Source organism: Argentina anserina, chromosome 5, assembly GCF_933775445.1.
Source record: "Argentina anserina chromosome 5, drPotAnse1.1, whole genome shotgun sequence".
NCBI classification, from domain to species: Eukaryota; Viridiplantae; Streptophyta; class Magnoliopsida; order Rosales; family Rosaceae; genus Argentina; species Argentina anserina.
In genome coordinates, this window is record NC_065876.1 from 23179419 (window position 1) to 23200741 (window position 21323).

General features: G+C 39.1%; 2 protein-coding genes across 2 annotated transcripts; both read left to right on the forward strand.

Annotated features, from left to right (window-relative positions):
- Positions 1-652: 652 nt before the first annotated feature.
- Positions 653-4504, forward strand: LOC126793406 (uncharacterized). Its single transcript, XM_050519919.1, has 2 exons — positions 653-852; positions 1374-4504. The coding sequence occupies exon 2, from the start codon at positions 1597-1599 to the stop codon at positions 4207-4209; it is 2613 nt and encodes an 870-aa protein (XP_050375876.1). The 5' UTR covers positions 653-852; positions 1374-1596; the 3' UTR covers positions 4210-4504.
- Positions 4505-17726: 13222 nt separating this feature from the next.
- LOC126796447 (FT-interacting protein 7) lies at positions 17727-21235 on the forward strand. The gene has a single exon (XM_050523272.1). The coding sequence runs from the start codon at positions 17954-17956 to the stop codon at positions 21095-21097; it is 3144 nt and encodes a 1047-aa protein (XP_050379229.1). The 5' UTR covers positions 17727-17953; the 3' UTR covers positions 21098-21235.
- Positions 21236-21323: the final 88 nt, after the last annotated feature.

The following is a 21323-nucleotide window of genomic DNA, read 5'->3' on the forward strand; positions in this document are numbered from 1 at the left end:
AAAAAAAAAGACAAGTCTTGATGCATCATGTATCACTATGTTACCACATAATTTCCGCAGATATTAATCTAGCAAACACATATGTTTTCACATAGCGTGTTGGGTTACTGGGGTAACTAAGTGACTGACGATATTTAAGGATGGAAGAAACGAATTTAAGGAGAGGTCTGAGGTCTGACCTCGCTCCGAGGAGACTTAATTAACACGCCGCTCAGGAAATAATAAACACTCTTCCCCATTTTACCCTTTATAGACCAACCGGCCCCCGAACCCCAGACCGGCCACCAACTCACGACCATGGAACGAAAATGAAAAGAAATAAGGTGTTGAGTCAGTGACCCCCCACAGGTCGCCCCCACCCTAAAACGACAGAAAGAGAGAAGAAAAAAGGGGGACAACGCCCACGAACGCGAAATTGGCGGGTCCCACGGCTGCTGCTCTGGGGGAGCACAATTCGGCGGAGAGAGAGAGGTGGAGCTGGAGGGGCCCATCAGCAGCGGAAGAAAAGGGAGGCGCGAGAGGACAGAGTCAAGAGTGAGACTGAGAGAGGTGGGGGCGCGGGGCCCACTGACTCCCCCTCCTCTTCTTAATCTTCCCATAATTTTCCAGCTGCCAATCACATCATCCTTCTGTCCTCTTCTCTTCTCTTCTCTTCGTTTCTGTTTTTTTGCTCTCTCCAAAATTCGTTCGCAGAGAGCAAAAAAACCAAATTCAGTTGTGTTTAATTTTATAATTCCTAAGCGAGCGAGAGAAGAAGAAGAAGAGGGTGTTGCTTTTGGTGTATTATAGGTAGAGGGAGCAGAGGGATCCCTTAAGGACCTATTTGTATTCTTCGCGAGATTCGTTCTACAGGTCCGTTTCTTCCATCATTTCCCTTCGTTTTTTCTCCTAATTGTTACTTTTTTTTGGGACCTGAATTATGATATTTTGTAATTCTACGTATTGCTTCAGTAACTGGGTTGGGTTTGGTTCGGTCTGTGTTGATTTTTGTTTGGGGTATGTGTATGTTTAATGAGTCCCAAAAGATTCGAGTGTTTGAATGTTTGTTTTCGTTGATTTGTTGACTTGAGACCTTGAGTCTTTCATAACGCTCAAGTCCCGTCTTTGAATTTAATTTGTTTCTCAATCTAGCCGGATTTATTTGGCCGGATTCATTCAACTAGAGGTTGGTTTAATGTTTAAGGTATATATGTTTTGATTTCATTCAAGTGTGGCTTATATGTTCACTGTTGCCAAGTTGGTGCATCATTGTATGTTTCTCTGCGGTAGTAGTATATGGTGGGACTATAATGTTTCGGTAGAGTATCCAATTGGGAATTGTCGTAATCTCTGCACCGTGAGATGACCATTTTGTGATGAATTACAATCTTCAGGAGATCCCCCACTGCCGTCAGCGCTGAACTTTCTGTGGAGTTGAACAGCGCAGCGAGTATGAAGTACTAGTGTTTCCGGCTGACCTGCTATATTTGAGCTGGATGAATGCTTTTATTGTAGGAAGGTTTCGTTGATTTCTGAGTATGAGGTCGGTCACCCTTCTTCCATCAATTTTGTGCTGTTAGCGAATTGGTTGTCTGCCGAAATCTGAAGGGAAGGGAGATGGAAGACAATGTTGGGCACCTCGGTTCTCCCGAAGGGCGAAGTACTTTAGTGAAGGCAAAGAGCTTATCTGATTGTCTTGGGGTGTCAAGTGACACAAATGTGGAAATGGATATGATAGTCGATATATCTGACCATGAAATTTGTGGTTGTAAAGATGAAAATATGCCACAAAAGGAAGGGATTGGTCATTTCTCTTCAACCGGTTGTACAAAGGATGATGTAGATACTATGAAGCAACCATCTTCTGTGGTTTCTACCGTCAGAATTCCAGTACCTGAAGACAATCATACAGAAGGAACTTCCAGAGTGATGTCAGGTCGTGATGGACTTGATAATAATGAGGAGAGTGAAGCTTCTGCACCTTTTACAGCAGGGAACCCTTCAGTGAAGAAAAATTCAGTGAAAAGTGATGTCTGCTCAGACAGTAATCAACCCAGTCAACCAAAAGGTGAAGAGTTTGTAGATGGTAAACTGGATGGAAATCCACCAAGCATGGGTAAAATTGAAATCAAGTTCTCGGTGCAGACAACCTGCCATGATAAGCAATGTAAGTCCGAGTCTTCTTCTTCCAACTCAGCACAAGTCACTCTTCCAGCCTCTTCAAAGGATAGCTGTCAGGAGATGCCAGTCTGTAAAAGTTCGTACGAGACTAACACACCCGGTGCCGTAGACACTTCCACTTGCACGAACATTAATCTTGTACAACCTGCATTTAAAAGTTTAGTACCGGATATGGCCGCGGATGTGCCAACATATCAGCTGGATGCTACCATGATTTCATCTGAGAAACAATGCGATGAGAATAAAGCTTCAGGCCCAATTGATAGTGCCAGGACAAGGGGTAGTGGTAAGGTGCTGGGTTTGACACCTGTTATGAGATGTGTGACTGGAGTATACATTAATCATTTGAAATCTGATTTTCCTAAGAAGAAAATTAAATCAGAGACTTGCTATGACCTGGGTGATGATGATGCACTTGAAGTGGCTTGGAGAGTTGCAAAAGAAGTAGAGCAGGAGGTTGAGGCTTCAGGAAGCTCCTCTTCAATACCGGGGAGAAGTAGCAGGGTGCTTCATCTCAGCTCTGTTGATTCAGCAGGTTCTCATCGAGAAGGCTGCGTAACAGAAACTGGTTCTATACACCAGAAATGCGAAGAGTCTGATAGTTTCTGTTCCACTAAAGAGAATATGGATATAAAACCGGAAACAAAGAAAGAACAGTTGCCTTTGGAGATGAAAGAGCCGGTTCAAGGCATTGTCCCTGGAACTAGTGTTGGCTGTCAGAAGCAGGGTTTATCCAGCTTTGCTACTAAAGTTGAAGGTGGATCAGCAAGTATCCAAACTTCTCATGTTTTCGGTATTGATCTTAATGAAGATTTTCTCGAAAGTGAAGAAGATTATCCTCAGAAGTGCATCAAAGAAACTGTATCTCGTCTTGAATATGTGTCAAAGCCAATACCTGTGCTCGCTAAATCTGGAATTCCATTGTGCTTACCGGTGCCACAATTTCAGAGTGAATGGGACCTAGGTGGTTGGAGGGGTTCAGCTGCTACTAGTGCTTTTAAACCAACTTCCTTTTCTGAGAGTTGTAATAGAAATGCATTGTCAATGAATGACACTATTTGCAGCTCAAACTATTCACAGGTTAAAGGGATTGACCTTAATGTTGCTCCTTCTGGTGCTGAGTTTGACGTTGAATTAATCCCCAAGAGACCTATTCCAGAAATATCCGGTAATTATTCAAAAGAGTCATCTAGTGAAGTGAATTCAAGACGACCAAGAATGCTTGACATTGATCTCAACTGTGTCAGTGTTAATGGAGACAGCTCCCAACAATTGTCTCCACCAGCTTCTGTTAGGGATTTTGATTTGAATGACAACCTAATTTCTGCAGATGCATGCCTTGCTCCGAAACAAACATGTGTAGGCTCTCGAGTCTTGAGAAATGGGGATTTCGATGATCTAGCAGTCTCTTCTGTGGAATATTCAAGACAATCAGACTGTAAACCGATCGTATCTTCATGTTCTCAGAATTTGAGTTCAAGGGAGGGCCTTAGTCATGGTCATGACAAAACCTTTCTGGTGGCTGCAAGCAATATGGTTCCCTCAAATGAACAGCTGCAGAGGATAGCTGCCTTGCAACACAAGATTGCCTATGCACCACCGCCACAACCTCATGCTTTTCTCTATAATAATGGATTTTGCATTGAGCCAACCAATAGCTTATCCCCAAATGTTTACCCTCCTTTTCTTCCATATATGACAGATCCACGTGCAACCGCTGTAATCCCACAATATTTTGGTTCTGGTGCTGTTCCTGTGTTTCCTATGGCCCCACATTTCATGGGGGTTCCTCATGGATCAGCCCTTAGTGACATTGATTATCTCAGGCCAACTGTTGATCTAAACATTGCAGCTAATTCTTTGGAGAGTGGAAGCAGGGGGATGAATGCTAGACAGTTTTCTATTCCTGTAAACGATGCAACCATGGAAGAACAAATGAGATCTTATCAGCAAGTCGGTTTGACCGCCATACCTATGAAGAGGAGGGAACCAGATGGGGGATGGGATTCGCATCAGCTTTCCTACAGACAGGCCACTCTTTGGCGTTAGGTTTGTTTATACAGAGTTCCGATCAGCTAATTGGAGGCGGCCAAGAAATCGATGTGATGTATACTTCTGGAACCCCTCGATCAATAGTTCAGTTATTACCTTATTGCAGTAGTGAGCGCCGTTTTGCCTTCAAGTAGATATGAGTTGAGATTATGCTCTTAAGTTATTCTTCTTTGCCATAACTATTCTATATGCATACTTATATCTACACTCTATGCATACTTGGTCGATAAAGCGGATTCTGTACAGAGGTCATTTTTATCTTCATGAATATAAAGAACTTCTACTTGGTTCCTATCAACTAGTACAGTGATTGATCATTGGCTAGTTAATGAGATTAGCATTTTCTATATACTGCTGTTGGTGTTATAAGAATGAAATGCATGGCACTCTGGCAATGTTTAAGCCCCTTTCATAAATGACAAATGTTAATATACGACTTTTGTTTCTTTGATGTGACAAAGATTGTTATAGCGAGTGTGTATGGTAAATCCATGTTGTTTTGGGATGTTGCAGCTTATTCTTAGAACTTAACTGGATTCCCATAATTACTGCCTTTGATTTTAGCTTGTCAGTGTTATCTGCAGATTATTGTCCTTAATTGTTGGACAGAGGCTAGAGCACCAACTCTGTATATCTGTGGTTCTTTTCTGTTATTTGGGGCTCGCAGCTATTGTTCATTCTTTTCATCCAGATATGCTGCTTGGCGGTGCTACTACTATCTATGTTACAGGTGCTTTACCTGCTGTGTTCGAGTGATTTTTAACATATGCTATTAGTCTTGCTGTACTGATTCTTGTAAGCTCTTCAATACTCTTTCTGTTAAATGGTTCACACAAATTAATATAGCCTTGCTTATATAATCATGTAGCATCATCGATGGCGTGTCCTGTAAGTTCTTGGGATTTTATTTTGTTTTGTTAATATGGAGTTTTTTTGTTCATCTCATTCTCTGAAGCCATTTTTGTTGCAGACGTAGTTAAACCCACCATGGCTGATTCTAAGACATCTTTAGTTTGGCAGCACTCTCATTCCCCTTCTGCTTCAGGATTTTCAGCTGCTCTTCGTTTTGATAACATCACTGGTGCGAGCGTGAATTTTCTTTTAGCCTAGTTCTTTATATTATTCTCAAAGTCCAAATGTTTGATCATTTAGCATTGTCCTCCCACAAAAGGCCACAATCTGCGACTCAGACAGACGACTAATTGTCCGCAAACCACTGCTCTATTATTTGGCCTCGATCTCATCTTTTCTCCAGCATCATAATGTTGCTGAATACTCCAGTATTTATTATTCAGAAGTGAGACTAACTAAGATTAGGTAGACCTCGTAAAACAATATTGCTCGAAATTGAAAGAATCATGTACATGATTCACATCCATATGAGTCAGTTAAGGACCCCTGTTTTATGTTGTTTTGTTTTACAGCAACTGGGGGTGGTCCTATGACTCCTATAGTCCTATCTGTGCACATGCAGTGTCCAATCTTAGGTTCCATAATATTCTTGCTCCACAACAGAGGCCAACTACACTCTTTATGCGCACTGTTTTAATAGAACACTAATAGCATATAAGTGTATAACCAATACTTAGTTGTGTATTTCATTCCTTTGGAGCCACCATATATGTCTAGGTTCTCAGCAAAACCTTCTCATGTTGGAGAATACGATCGATCAAGGAAATCTGAAGACCCCATATCTACAACAAATAGATCGTAGCATTTCCAAAAGCATTGCTAATTACAAAACGATATAATATAATTGATCCAGATATTATCCATGACTTGGCACTCTAATTGAATTTGATTTGATTTGATTTGGATGTAGTAGTAGCCGATCGAGACTTCACAATCATGCATGTGTCATCTCTAGTTAAAGAGTTGAGATCGAATTGAGATCCTAAGGAAGAAGATGAAAATTAAAGCAATATCACTAAAAACGAAGGAAAGCGACGCCATAGACGGAGTAGTGCCTTGTGACGGAGACTCTTCATCGCCCCTGCCGCATATTCTCCTCCACAACCTTCCATGCAAATCCCAATATAATATCATCGTCTTTGTCTTCAACTCACGCTAGTTACAAATTCACATTCTTTTCAATGAGAAGTTCCAAAGATATTTTACGTTAGACCTATGCCAAATCAAACCACCACAATTTTATCATCCAAACTTAACGTACCGACAAGTTCATTACATTATATTGCTAATTGCTTAAATGTAACCGGTGACTAATCAAATCATGTTATTCAACAAAGGGTGTGCCAATAACACTACCCTTATGGTATTATCTTTCACATGGTATGGTGTGCCAGCCACTGTTTTGTCGAATTTTCATCTTTTATCATGGTGTAACCTGAATGATCCCCGATTGCCGGAGACTTATTAGTACGTACATCAAACACAACCCACTAATTGATAATTACGATCAAACCTCGAGTGTATGTTAGAAAAACAGTGATATATTGCTTATATAATTTAATAAACTGAATTATAAAATAACAGAAACATAACATGAAAGAAATTCAATATGAACTCAACTAAACTACCGAATGATTGATGATCGAAGAACTAGTCGAGACGTGTGTGATACTATATTGTCCTTAAAACGTTTACGCCTGCTCTATCGGTGCAAGGATGTTTGGCGCTTGTCTCCCAGGATATAACGACTAACAAATTCTAGAAAATTGCACTACTAACTAGAACTCTCAACGAACTCGAAAAATACTTCTTTCAATCACCAGAGAAAAGCTAAGAAACAGTTTGAGAGAGGGAGAGCTGATTGTGTTTGGAATGATTTTACAATGAAAATGATGGTGGTTATTTATACAGTGAGAATTTGTAATCAGCAATGAATAAAATGGTTGTTGGAATTCAAAGATAATGTAACATACATAGGTTACAGTCAATGAATACAAAAACGTTTTCTCTTACAAATCTCCATAACATCTCTGCTGTTATAGAATTTGAACAGTTAAGAGAAGGTAAAACATCCAAAAATGAATTTTCAGAAATGCAAAAAGAATCTACGTTTCGACCCCCAATTCGAAGTTGCATTCGTATCCGCATGCATACACAAGTTCCTTGCACCCCCACCCATGCGCGTGCGCGAGGGTATAAATGGGTTTACACACTTTACAACCCATAAACAATTGATTCTATATAAAGCATTTTCAATACTTCTCTTTTCAGGATGGGACAAACAATTTCTCTCATTTTAAATAGTCATTTTTGAATGACAATTTCTTATTCACCCACTAACCAAATTCCACAAACAAACATATGATCGTGTAGCCCTCATTATGGAAAACTCAAATCTATGTTCATCTTTGATTAATTTTAAGTTTAATTTAATTTAATTAATCAATTAAAATTTAGTTTAAAATGATTTATCCAAACCATTTTTCCAAACAGTGTATAAGCAAGATTATTCATATTTAATTATCTACTAATTAGCTAGGAACCTTTGTTTTCAGACATTATATATCTAACAACATTATATATTCAAGTTAATTGGTACATGTAAAACGCCATTTTGGATTCTCTGTTAGTTCTATCCACATGCAGATGATACTTCTGAGTTCTAATACCCAGATCGATGAGCAAAGCAACTTTGGGAAAATTGGTCGACTTTTGGACATATCTTCGAAACATGTTCTTAAAGTGATGATGCGTGATAGCAACAAACCCTAGAAAGGACAAAAAGAAAAAAGAAATTAAAGAGAAAGAGAGGAGAAGCCTCTTCTTTCTCCACGTTGTGGATCTCATGCAATTTCGATCGATCGCTTCAGAATGAAGACCCAAAAAAACTTACTTAGCTATAACGATCTCACGAATTTTCATTTAAAAGGCTTATGTCGGCTGCACCCTCCAACAATTCGATCATAATGAGTGTGATCTCACCCTCCATAATGTCAACTATATATATCTTCTCCTTTGGCACACCATAAAAGGTGCGATTGTGACGAAAAACTTGCAAGGATAACAAACCGTCATACTTTAGCTTTGCATGGACTCACATATATGTAACGGGATTGATTTTCATAACAATGACCACACTTTGCCAACAAATTAAAAACTATGGTATGATCATATTTTATGGTGGATACATTAGTTCTTGAAAAAAATTGTGGTAAATGCATTTGTTTTCATTATTTAGAGGAACTTGTACTGTACATTACCATTCCTGGGTTTTCTCGCCAACAGCCTAAGACCAAACTCACTCATCTCTTCTCTCGATCCCGACCGAGTGCAATCGGCTCCGCCGTTGCGTCTCGGTTTGGGAGACGTTTTCCTTTTTGTTTCGGTTTCACACATCAGTTTTCCTCACACCCTTTCAGATCTCGAGTTCGTTGTCCGAGTTCTCGATGTTTGAGTGTTTGTCGGCGGCTTCCATTTCCTTGCTCCATATTTCCCAGATTTAGGTTCGGCCTTGGTGGTTCTACTACCCACTTCACTTGGGGTGTGATCTTTTTTCTTTGAGTTTTCATCGATTTGCAGGGCTGTGTGTGTTTTTCTTTTGGTTTGCTGAATAAAATCGGCGATCGGTTCTTGTTCGAACTACTCGACTCGACTCGACAGTGGTCGACTCCTGCCCTTCATGGGCGATGTCCTCTCTTGGGGTTCGTCTCCCTTTCTTGCTCTGCTGCTTTCCAGTGTTCTCGGGTCTTCTTGGAGCAGGGTATCGGCATGGGCCTCCTGTTCTGCGCGTCCGGTTTCACCACTGGAGGTTGCAGTTTGTCTTTCGTCTCTCCTGCACTTGCACCGTTCGGCTATGGTGGGTGCCCGGCTGCCTTGGTCGCCACTGCCCATCTCTCTGCGAGTACGGTTTGGTCAGAGTGGTGGCTGTCATTTTGGGCTTGGGCCCCTGTCTCTCGTTTGTTGTTGCTTGTGTCTGTTCTGGACTTCCTTGGCTGGGCTAACTTCATCGGTTTGAGTTGTCAAAGGTTCTGACAGAAAAGGATTCTGGGCTTCGCATTTCCCTTCATAATCAACCATGCTCGGATTCAACCTATTGATGCTAGTTTAATCTTATTGTCGTTGTCATGTCTGTTTTATTTCTGTTTTTACAGTCTAGGCCTGCCGTTTGTTTTACTGTTTTCTGGACATGTTTTTCGAAATCTGGTGGATTAATCGCATCTCTGATAGATTAAAATCTTGAACTCGTTGTAATTCTTTTTAAATGAATGAATTAATCTTTGATAAAAAAACAAAAGAGGAACTTGTACTGTCCGGCACCATTTACTGGTATACTATCTCTATCAGACGTGAGAGTTCATAAGTTTGTCGTACGAAATACTAATTAATTCACCTAGCAATATTGCTCTTTTTTTTTGGAGAAGAATCTATTCAATCTCTAAACGATAGTTTGGGCCCTTTTATATTGTTGGGTTCGACAAGATGATACATCTCACTTCAAAAAGCGACAATATATCTAAGTTACGTACAATGACTCACCTCAAGTGCGAATTGAACCTAAATGCAACAAAGACTCCTCCCTCTTTGAAGTCCAAAACTCTACATAATTTGTACACATTAAACCATGCGTCCTAGTGTCGGAGGATCAGGATCACATGTTGATGCGTACGTATATCATTTCTTAAAATAGCTACTAGCCATTGTATTTTACAATTTCGAAAATACTCTACGTCCAATATGCAATATATACTTCTTTCCGGTTTACAAACCCCTATAGTTATGAAGGGTTTAGGTTAAAATGATGAGTAGTTTGGTACGTGGTTATTAATGAGCTAGTGAGCTAGAGTCAATGAGAACGATCGAGTGATGGAAGAGGAAACTAATTCTTCAATGATAGCAACTACCAAATTTGTAAATTTGATAAGCATTTATAATTCTTTCTGAATAACGCCCATCTTCTCATGTTCCAGTTTATTGAAAGCCATTTAATCAAATTGCTGGATTCTGTAGTGACAAAGAAGCCATATATCAAACTCCAGATTCATGCTATCATTCTCTCCAACAACCTGATTACCTTGCTCTGTGTGTCCGCTGTGCCACTTAGCACAATTTTATGATTATTAATTTAAACCTGATCAAAAGACGGGCTCTTATGTAATGTGATCGAGTTAATAAGAGCGTTCTTTTATAGTGGTAAATTCTTCTATTGATGCCGACACTAATCAAAATTTAAATCTCAATTTACATTAATGACAAGGAGAAGAAGGGGTTTAACAAGATCCCATGCATATATGACGGGTAGAAAGCATATGAGGATCGGATAGTGTCGTTGATTACTTTCTATTTTATATATATAGTTTGTTATCGTTATCAAATATGAATCCTCAACGTTCTTGCAGACATTCCTACTGATGACCCATACACGTATTGACGCGCGTGCCACGGCGGCAGTAGTTCGGCAAAGCCGCTGCGGGCGGAGGAGAGGTTTTAATGTCGATAAAGCTGGCACATAGGTAACAAAAACTACTACAGTGCTGTACTACTCTACCTGGTCCAGTAGTGGTCAGTAATGACAACTGACAGTCAAACCTGGCATGCACGTATATAACTAGAAGAAGAAACTTTGTTGTTTTCATCCTCTACATTACGTACAACTTCCATCAATGTATTAATTTGTTTGTGAGAATCGACATGCATTTTTCAATCCTTTTGGCTTTGCCACCGATTTCAATAATTAATCAAAAGCAATTCACGATTAAACTCTTCTTTCCCTTTTGAGCCCAGTTTATAGGTTTTTTTTTTATCATTTCCCTGTTTCAGTCTCTCTTTTTTACACCCCTGTTTCTGTCTTTTAGACATCAGTTCCTATTAATCGAAGGGTTCGTGAATTTTGGAAATCGATAAATATGCAAGAGTAATAGTCACGATACTAAGTTTTAGGCTCTTAAGGCCTGATAATCTCAGTATTACTAAAAATAATGATAATAATTTGAAATAGTTGGAAGAAGCTCAAACACAGTGTGAACTCTGAAGCAGCAAAACTGACCCTGGAACTTTAGGCAAGGTTTGCGAGGAGGAAAAGTGAACGAAATTGCAAAGCCTTTGTCACAATATTTTTTGTTTTTCACACATTGTGATTGAAGTCTCGAAGAAATTTCTTCCACATTGCCTACCAAAACCTAAAATACCTTTATGTACTTTTTTTTTTTTGAAAACATACCTATATGTACTCGAATGTTACATAAAATTTTATATTCGAGAAACACTTATATGAATTAATTTATTCTTGGCTCAACTAAACTAATCGGGGTCGGACCGCTGCTGCTTCTCCCCTAATTTCACAATATAAGATTCATTGATAGATGACTATTAAAAATTCATCTAGATGTTTGTAAGGGGTGTATTGTATATGAAACTAGTTTGAGTTTTAAATAAATTCATAGATTTCAAAAGTGTATATGTATTCAATACAGACTTTTAATTATTCATACAAGTCTAGGCGTATTCATTTAGGATTTTAAAAAGTTATTATAAAATTCATGAGAGTAATCAGAACTTTTTAAAATGAATATAAGTCCGTGAGTATTCAAAATATTCATTCATACTTATGGAATCTCATGGACTTTATAGTGTAAAATACACACCAGAGTCTAAAAATTGTCTAACCTCTAGACCAAAGATTTTCATAGACATTTCCATGGACTTTCTCATTTCATTCAATGATCGATGTTCATCCTCTATCATTTTTTTATTTTCTTTTTGTCTTTTCTTTACCAATTATTTTTCATACAACCCAAAATGGTTATTCGCCCTTTGATTATTTGCTTCTTCTTTATGTTATGTTCTTACATTATAATCTTTATACTTACTAAAACCTTATTCTCAATTGTGGACACATGTCCAATGCTACCAATAAAAACAATGACGATGAAAAAAGTGCATAAGAAAAAAAAGATTAAATTTGAAGGGTTTCTCTTACTCTTTTATAAATAATTGAGATTCTCTAATTTCTTTATAATACACAACCAATAAATTTGCTTAGAATAAATGTGATACCCCCGAAAACCATAGAAAAAGTTTATTATACTAATTAAATTAAGGGATTTATATACTTATCGATTTAAAAAAAAAGTCGGTTCCAACCGACAGAGGGAAATAGATAAAAATGAAAGGATTGGCATAGGAAGGGGATATCTCTGCTCGGCTAATCTATCTCTCTCTCTCTCTCTCTCTCTCTCTCTCTCTCTCTCTCTCTCTCTCTCTCTCCATAAAATTTATCGTCGAGCACTGCAGCCATGGACGGTATCGTTAACTGTGGGAACCGATCTACAAGACCATGCCCAAAAACTTTCTTATCTTCTCCTCTATAAAACTGCTCCCCGATTTTAATGTGGTGTGTTTGGAGTTATTTTTCTTAATTTATTTTTGGTCGGGATGTCACAATAAAAATGGTTTCGTAGAAAATTTTATTAGCATGCATTAAGTCCCCGTTTAATAGCACTCATGAGGCGTTAGAGAACCAGGCCAACCTAGATGCTTAAGGTGCACTCGAGAGTGAATCAAATTCTCATGGAACTGTGGAAAGTGAAGCAACAGAACCGTAAGCTTGTAATTAATAGACATGGTATGTACATTAATTGGTTACCATACCTTATTTTCTTAATTAATAAAAAAGAAAGTTTTAATTTTTTATGAGTAATAAAAAATCAGTATAAGTCAATCAATATGAATTTTGTGGATTTCATGAATCAATAGAAATCTATAGAAATCAGTCAAAAATATGTGGTTGAAGTCAGTGATTTTAACAGTTCTATGAGTCTGTGGACTTTTTAAATTTGTCAATTAAAATAAATCAACATAAATCTAAATACAATACACCCTGGGTAGTGTCATTCTGTCATTCATATGTAGAAAATATCAAAATATTGATGAACTTTAGAAATAGTATGAAAAATGTAGTACGTTTTAAAGGGGAGCCATCTACTCGACTTTGGTAGGTAAAAGGAGAATTATGAAGTTGGTGAAGTTTATAGCCCCTTATAGCTTAGGCCTAAAGACTTCACAAGATCCACAGATTTGAATCAATAATAGAGAGATGTGGTGATGTTGCCTAATTCCTTGAGAGGGAGAGATTCTACCCCATAGATTTCTTTTGTTAGCATTCTTCCCCTCCACTTAAACATTATCTCCATCAACCCCACCAATTCACTAATAGGATCCACGTATATTCAAATTTGTAACACCATAAGATCCATATATAAAAGATGATACATCACGTAAAGCAATAGTGCTCTACATACGGCGCTAATCACTTTTATTTGAAATTTGAGGTCTCAAAATTACGATCAAGGAAAAAGAAGAACAAGTTTTTCCAAAAGAATTTCCAAAAAAAGTTTCCAAGTTTCAACTTTGATTTCTGATTTCTGATCATGGTGCAAAAATATATAAATGAATACTCACCATATCACTTGATAACAAAAAAATAAAATAGTCTCTAAATTTATATATAATGATAGGTGACTAAATTCATGCACCGATTTTGTAATACTAATAATGCACATAAGAAATTATATATGTGAGTCCTATTAATCTCACATTTTCTCAATCACCTATCAGATTGAAAATAGGCCTAATTGTTTTTCCAAATGGTTATTAATAGTTTTTAATTTAACAATAACCAAATAACCAATGAGTTTGTACATATCAACACTAAACCAACTAAATTTTTGTATGACATGAGTACTCTATGTCTCGTCTAAAATGAGTTTAAGTAAAATGCGATAATTTTTATAAGTAAAGGTAAAACTTATGTTCAAATATCATTACCATATATAGGTGGAGTCAACAAAATATCCTGTATATGCTGTTGTACTATATAATATAATAGCTACATATATGTATATAAATATATAATAGCTACCTGCTAAAGTATTAGTAATTTAGTGTAACATTTAAGCAAATAAATTTGTTGCACACCACTACTTTGTCCATTCTATTGCCCACTTCTAATATTAATGGCATGTGTCATTTACTCAACTATAATCCAACTATGGTTAGCATCATGAATTCATAATAATATATCATAATTTCTTCTAGTTTTAACTTTAACTTAATTCTTTTTCAGCAAAAAAAAGTGTTAATGTGGGTACGAGAATATCACACTTTTTCTCTCTGTCATTCTTATCCAACTTAAGCAAAGGGATAACATTTATATGCATCCTCTTGGGTCCCTACTTGTTAGTTGTGCTCTTATGATTTCCAAACTACATAATGTGAAGTTCTCTCATATTTTTAGAGTGTAACATGGTTGTTGATGTCTTTGCCAAAAAGAGTATTTCTCATGAGTTGGGAATGATTGAGTTTACTGAGCACATGTTGCACATAATTTCTTGGACGATCACTGGTTTAGATGTAGGCGCACATGAACTTGTTTTAATATTTAGTCTCTGTGTTTTTTATTTCTGGGCCTTTTAGGTCCCTTTTGTAACCAAAAAACAAATCGCACTTTTTCCTCTCATCTAAAATCCAGTGTTGGATTTTTCTATGGTGGTAGTAGTTCAAATTCATGTCATCAAAGTCTTCTTTTAATCCAATTGAATAAACACATTTCATGGTTCTAAAAAACAAATTAAATATTTGTAACCAAAAATAAAAAATCAAATTAAAGATGGAGACTAGAATGAGTAAACCTAGGTTGGATTTCTTTTATTGAATTCACGTGAAAACTAGAAGAACACAATTTATATTATTGTAAATTTAAGTCGAAAACCTATCTTTCTGACCTAGCCGCTCTGCTAGGGTTTCAGTGAGACCAAATATCCAAAATTGCTGCTATGGTAGGAACCAATTCCGATTTGTCGTTTGGGTGTAGTGATCTATCTTTGGCGTCGACTGCTCTGGTCAACCTTGGGGCAGGCAGCCCTTCTTGTTCCTCATTTCTTCCTTGTTGGACGCCTCCTAGGTCCAAAATTCCCTAGTTTCAAAGGGATAATTTCAACGATATGGCGTATGAAGCGAGGGTTATATGTCAATGATGCGGGTGACCGGTTTGTTTTTCAATTCCAACATCAAGCAGATCAGAGGAAGGCTTTGTTTGGGGGTTTGGGGGTTTGTGGTTCTATTGCAATACTATGGTTGTACTAAATGAATATGATGGCGTCGGATCTGTGGAGGACGTGCCTTTGTTTACGTTGGAAACCTGGGTGAAAGTTCTAGGGTTATCTTCTAAGCTGCGTACAAGATCAGTGGTACGTGTTATTGGATCGTTGATTGGCTTAGTTACAGATCATGATTCAGCGGCGGTGTCTCGCAAGGAGGAGGTGCAACGCATTAAAGTAAAGTTCGACGTTCGTAGTCGTCTCCGAAGTTGGATGGTTTTTGCTTTTCTGCTACAGTTTCTATTGAGGTAGATCTTGAATATGAAAAGATCAAATGTTGTTGTCGTGCATGTGAACTTTTCATGCATGATGCCATGGGATGCGATGAACTTTTGATCAAGGAGAAGGCGGCTATGATGGACCCGATGCCGGCAGTTGAGTTTGCAGACTTGGATCTCAATGGTCGACGTGCGCATGCTGGGTCGGCGGGATCCGACATTCCTGCTTTGAATCCTCTGTGACCAATTGGTTCAGTTTCGTCCGAAACCCTAATTGAGAGGGTAGTGTGTAAGGATGATATGGCAGTGGATGATGGAGCTATCTCTTCATCTATTCCGGTTGTTCTTGCTTTGGTGGAGTCTACGAGTTCAGAGGCATATATTATTTCGGAGGTTGTGCCGGTCTCTACACGACTTCAGGGGGTGTTACCAAATTCCCTGGTAAGTCAAGTAAGTCCTTTGATTTTACTTCGCTTCCCAAGGAAATTAAACATGTAAGGCTTTTGAAGCGTGGTGCTACTAAGGATCCTCGGCGCCTATGGAAGAAATATATCCAATCCGAGTCAGGAGATGAGGACTCTATGACTATTGTGGTTCAACATAAGGATGACACTCTTTGTATTTCTCCACAGAAGAAGAAATTGGGACGTCCGAAAGGAAGTAAGAATAAGCTGAAGACTACATCATCGGAGTGGAGGCTTCTGTTAGGAGGCTGCAGAAAAATAAGAAAGCTTGGGGGTCTGTTGGAAAAGTTCAAGCTCAGAATGAGTCTCCGGTTAGCTCGGAGATGATGAGTTCTCATGATGTGGAAGTATACCCAACTGGTGCGAAAGTCGGGGAGGAGCAGTCTATCGCTTCTCCGACTAAAATGGATTAAGAGTCTAGTCATAGTGTTTAGGAGGCTTGGTAGGATCTTTTGTTCAATCTTCTAAGTCTCACTATGCTATGAAAATAATGGTGCTATAAATTATATTCACGGTAAATGTACGTTTTTGGCTTTGTAAGGTTAATAGTTTCTTCTAAGTTTGGATGACCAAATATGATGGTTTTTTTCGTCGGCTCTTATCGGTAGGTTATCTTTGTATTCTTACTGAATAAAATCATTTTGACTTCGTTCTCAAAAAAAATTATTGTAAATTTATATTGTAACTATAGTTAAACTATAATTAAGTACTTGACACATGTCATTAATTAAAGTGGACATTTAGTAAGCAAATTAGGAATGAACGACAAATTTTCAGTTTTAGCCTAATCACTTGTGACCATTAATATGAAATAGCTGATCCAAGGATTGAAAAATCGAAATTATCGTCGATATTTCGGCGATAATTTCGTTTTTCTTGCCTAAGGATATATCCTTCATATACCAGTATAATTTCGTCAGATATTTTCGAAATTTCCCAATATATCACGATATAAACACGTTCCGCCACGTGTCGCCACCATAACCTCATTCTGACACATGTCGCTACGCATCCAATGACCTTGTCATCTCAACCAATTCCTATTATTGTTCTTTTATGCAATTATTATGATATATACCATCTTACAAAAAACATTTGATAAATTGTCTAATCCAAACTAATTTTGATAGTTTCTTTTTTCCTTCCTTATTATTCAACTAAAAGTTATTGTTAGCTAATTTTTAATTTCTTTCTTTTGTTAACTTTACTATACTATGAATATATAAAAAGATGTGATGCATTGTTGCACCACTACTACTTCATTTGTTCTTCTTAAGATTTTTCTTCAACTTACCTACTGTCATATAAATTGATGATGAATTTATGAGAGAAGCTCAACAATGCATTATTCACTATATTATTTTCAAGTCAATTAGATGTTTATACTTTAAAATCAATTTTTACGAATTCTCGATGGTTGTTTCATCTCAAATCACTACAACTCCTTATAGACTAAAAATTATACAATATTTTCTTATGAAATACAATAGACAATTGATTAAAGAAACATCTCTTAAAATTACATCCAAAATTTCCATATTTTTATTTAAATTTTCATCAATTTTCTCAATTATTTTTCAAAATCGATATTTCTTTAATATTTCTGCGAAATTTCTATTTTTTAAAGCCTTGATATATCCGTAATTACCGATATTTTAGTTCATGAGGTGATCTCTATGTCTATGTCTTCCTTAAGAGAAAAACACAGATGTACATTTGTACAGTACCCACCAGAATCTTTCTCTCTCAAAAAGCCATATGATCCAAAGGGGCCACCTCACCATCACCACCACCAAACCCTCTTCTTCTTCTTCTTCTTCTTCTTCTTCTTCTAAGTTAAGCTCTCACTGTCTTCTTACTGCAACAGAATGTCTCACTTCACCATCCATGTCTCCTTCTTCACTCCTACTCCTTCACTACCCACCTCCTAATTTCCCTTCATTTCTCTCCCCACACCCCGTCTTGAATCTCACCCCATAACTAACCCACCACCATGACCAAGCTTATGGTCGAAGTTCACGATGCTAGTGACCTCATGCCCAAAGACGGCGACGGTTTCGCGTCACCCTTTGTGGAAGTGGACTTCGACCAGCAGAGACAGAGAACACAGACCAAACCCAAAGACCTCAATCCTTACTGGAACGAGCAGCTCGTTTTCAACGTCGACAACCCAATAGAGCTTTCCAACCACACTATCGACGTCGTTGTCTACAATGACAGAAATTCCGGTCACCACAAAAACTTTCTCGGCCGGGTCAGAATCTCCGGCGTCTCCGTCCCCCTGTCCGAGTCAGAAGCCACACTCCAGCGCTACCCACTTGACAAAAGAGGCTTGTTCTCCAACATTAAAGGCGACATCGCTCTTCGAATCTATGCTGTTCGAGATTCCAATAGTACTATTGCTCCCCAACCAGAGCTACAACAGCAACATCAATATGGAAATGTTGAGAAAGACACTGCTTACGGTTCTAGCGTAGAGATTCCTCACGTTTTCTCTCCTACTCCTCTACAAGAAATCAATGGTAATACTCATAGGATTTATGAAGAAGCCGAGCATCATCATCACACGAGTGAGGAGAAGCTGATGAAGAAGAAGAAGGAACCGGCAGTGAGAACTTTCCACACCATCGGAACTGGTGGCGGTGGTGGTGGTGGTGGTTTCACTCATTCTCATCCACCTTCATCCGGGTTTGGGTTTGAAACCCACCACCAGAGAGCACCCCAAGTTGAAACAAGGACCGATTTCGCCCGGGCGGGGCCGGGTGCGGGTCCTGCCACGGTTATGCATATGCAGGGACCTCCGAGGCAGAACCCGGAATATGCTCTGGTGGAGACTAGTCCACCACTCGCAGCCCGGCTCCGGTATAGACCCGGCGGGTTTTCAGGGGATAAGACCTCCAGCACATATGACTTGGTGGAGCAGATGCATTACTTGTATGTCAGTGTGGTGAAGGCTAGAGATCTTCCGACTATGGATGTGTCTGGAAGCCTTGACCCTTATGTGGAAGTGAAGCTCGGGAACTACAAGGGAGTCACCAAGCATTTGGAGAAGAATCAGAACCCTGTTTGGATGCAGATTTTCGCCTTCTCGAAGGAGAGGTTGCAGTCGAATTTGCTTGAAGTGAGTGTGAAGGATAAAGATTTTGGGAAGGATGATCATGTCGGAAGAGTGTTTTTTGATCTTACTGAAGTCCCAGTTCGATTTCAGCCGGATAGTCCTCTTGCTCCTCAGTGGTACAGATTGGTGGACAAGCATGGGGACAAGGTTAGAGGGGAGATCATGCTCGCTGTTTGGATGGGGACTCAAGCTGATGAGTCGTTTCCTGAAGCATGGCATTCTGATGCACATGACATTAGCCATGTCAATCTTGCTAGCACAAGATCAAAGGTTTACTTCTCACCAAAATTGTATTATCTTAGAGTTCAAATTCTTGAAGCTCAGGACCTTGTCCCTTCAGAAAGAGGCAGACCCTTGGACACATATGTGAAGGTACAGCTTGGTAATCAGATGAGGGTGTCAAGGCATTCTCAAGTTCCCACAATTAATCCAATTTGGAATGATGAGCTCATGTTGGTTGCATCGGAGCCGTTTGATGATCTCCTTTTCATATCGGTGGGTGACAGGATTGGACCTGGCAAGGATGACTTGTTAGGAATGGTGATTCTTTCGGTTAGAGATCAGATTCCGCCAAGATTGGACACTCATAAGCTTCCTGAGCCTCGCTGGTACAATCTTCAGAAGCCTTCAGTGGCAGCTGAAGAGGAAAAAGAGAAAAAGAACGAAAAATTTTCGAGCAAGATTCATCTCCGCCTTTTTTTGGATGCAGGTTATCATGTTCTTGACGAGTCTACACATTTTAGCAGTGATATGCAGCCTTCTTCTAAGCACCTGAGGAAAGCAAGCATTGGAATTCTAGAACTTGGGATTCTTAGTGCCAAGAATTTGCTCCCTATGAAGGGTAGGGAGGGTAGGACTACTGATTCATACTGTGTAGCCAAGTACGGGAACAAATGGGTTCGAACTAGAACGCTTCTCAACACTCTGAGCCCTCGCTGGAATGAGCAGTACACATGGGAAGTGCATGATCCGTGCACTGTCATTACCGTTGGTGTTTTCGACAATCATCATATCAATGGAAGCAACGAGGACGCCAGGGATCAGAGGATTGGTAAGGTAAGAATCAGGTTATCCACTTTAGAGACTGATCGGATTTATACACATTACTATCCTCTGTTGGTTTTGACGCCCTCTGGTTTGAAGAAGCATGGTGAACTTCATTTGGCATTAAGGTTCAGTTGCACAGCTTGGGTTAATTTGGTAGCTCAATATGGAAGACCATTGCTTCCAAAAATGCACTATATCAATCCTATACCTGTTAGGTATGTTGATTGGCTCCGCCACCAGGCAATGCAGATTGTGGCTGCACGGCTATCTCGAGCAGAGCCACCACTAAGGCGGGAGGCTGTTGAGTACATGTTAGATGTAGACTACCATATGTTTAGTCTAAGGAGAAGCAAAGCCAACTTCCAACGTATCATGTCGCTTCTCAGTGGATTCACCATGGTCTGCAGATGGTTCAATGACATTTGCACTTGGAGAAACCCGATCACAACTTGCCTGGTGCACATTTTGTTCGTGATTCTAGTGTACTACCCGGAGCTGATCCTGCCAACAATTTTCCTCTACCTCTTCGTGATTGGTTTATGGAACTATAGGTTCAGGCCAAGGCACCCGCCTCACATGGATGCTCGGATTTCACAGGCAGAGTTTGCACATCCTGATGAATTAGATGAGGAATTCGACAGCTTCCCTACAAGCCGACCCTCTGAAATTGTGAGAATGAGGTATGACAGGTTGCGTAGCGTGGCGGGTAGAGTGCAAACTGTGGTGGGAGATTTGGCAACCCAAGGGGAAAGAGCTCAGGCACTACTAAGCTGGAGGGATTCAAGGGCTACTGCAATCTTCATCATCTTCTCACTGATCTGGGCAGTTTCCATATACATTACTCCCTTCCAGGTTGTGGCAGTGCTGGTCGGACTCTACATGCTGCGGCATCCACGATTCCGGAGCAAGATGCCTTCTGCACCTGTTAATTTCTTCAAGAGATTACCTTCCAAGTCCGATATGTTACTATGAGAGTTAGCTAAATCACCTTCATTATTCTGCAAGAACAGTTTTCTACTTATCTCATTCTTGTAAAGAAAAAGGTTATTCCAAACGAGCAGAAGGAAAGACAAATGTGATAATGTGATTCTCCCACTTTCTCTGGATACATATATCCCTGTCAATCCAATCTGTAGGCAATTATTTCCGAATATCATCAGGAAGTCCAGGTCAGTTGAAGTGATGACTTTTAGTATCA

Coding starts and splice junctions, on each gene's coding strand:
- LOC126796447 (XM_050523272.1), top strand. CDS start 17,954: ATGACCAAGCTTATGGTCGAAGTTCACGATGCTAGTGACCTCATGCCC.
- LOC126793406 (XM_050519919.1), top strand. CDS start 1,597: ATGGAAGACAATGTTGGGCACCTCGGTTCTCCCGAAGGGCGAAGTACT.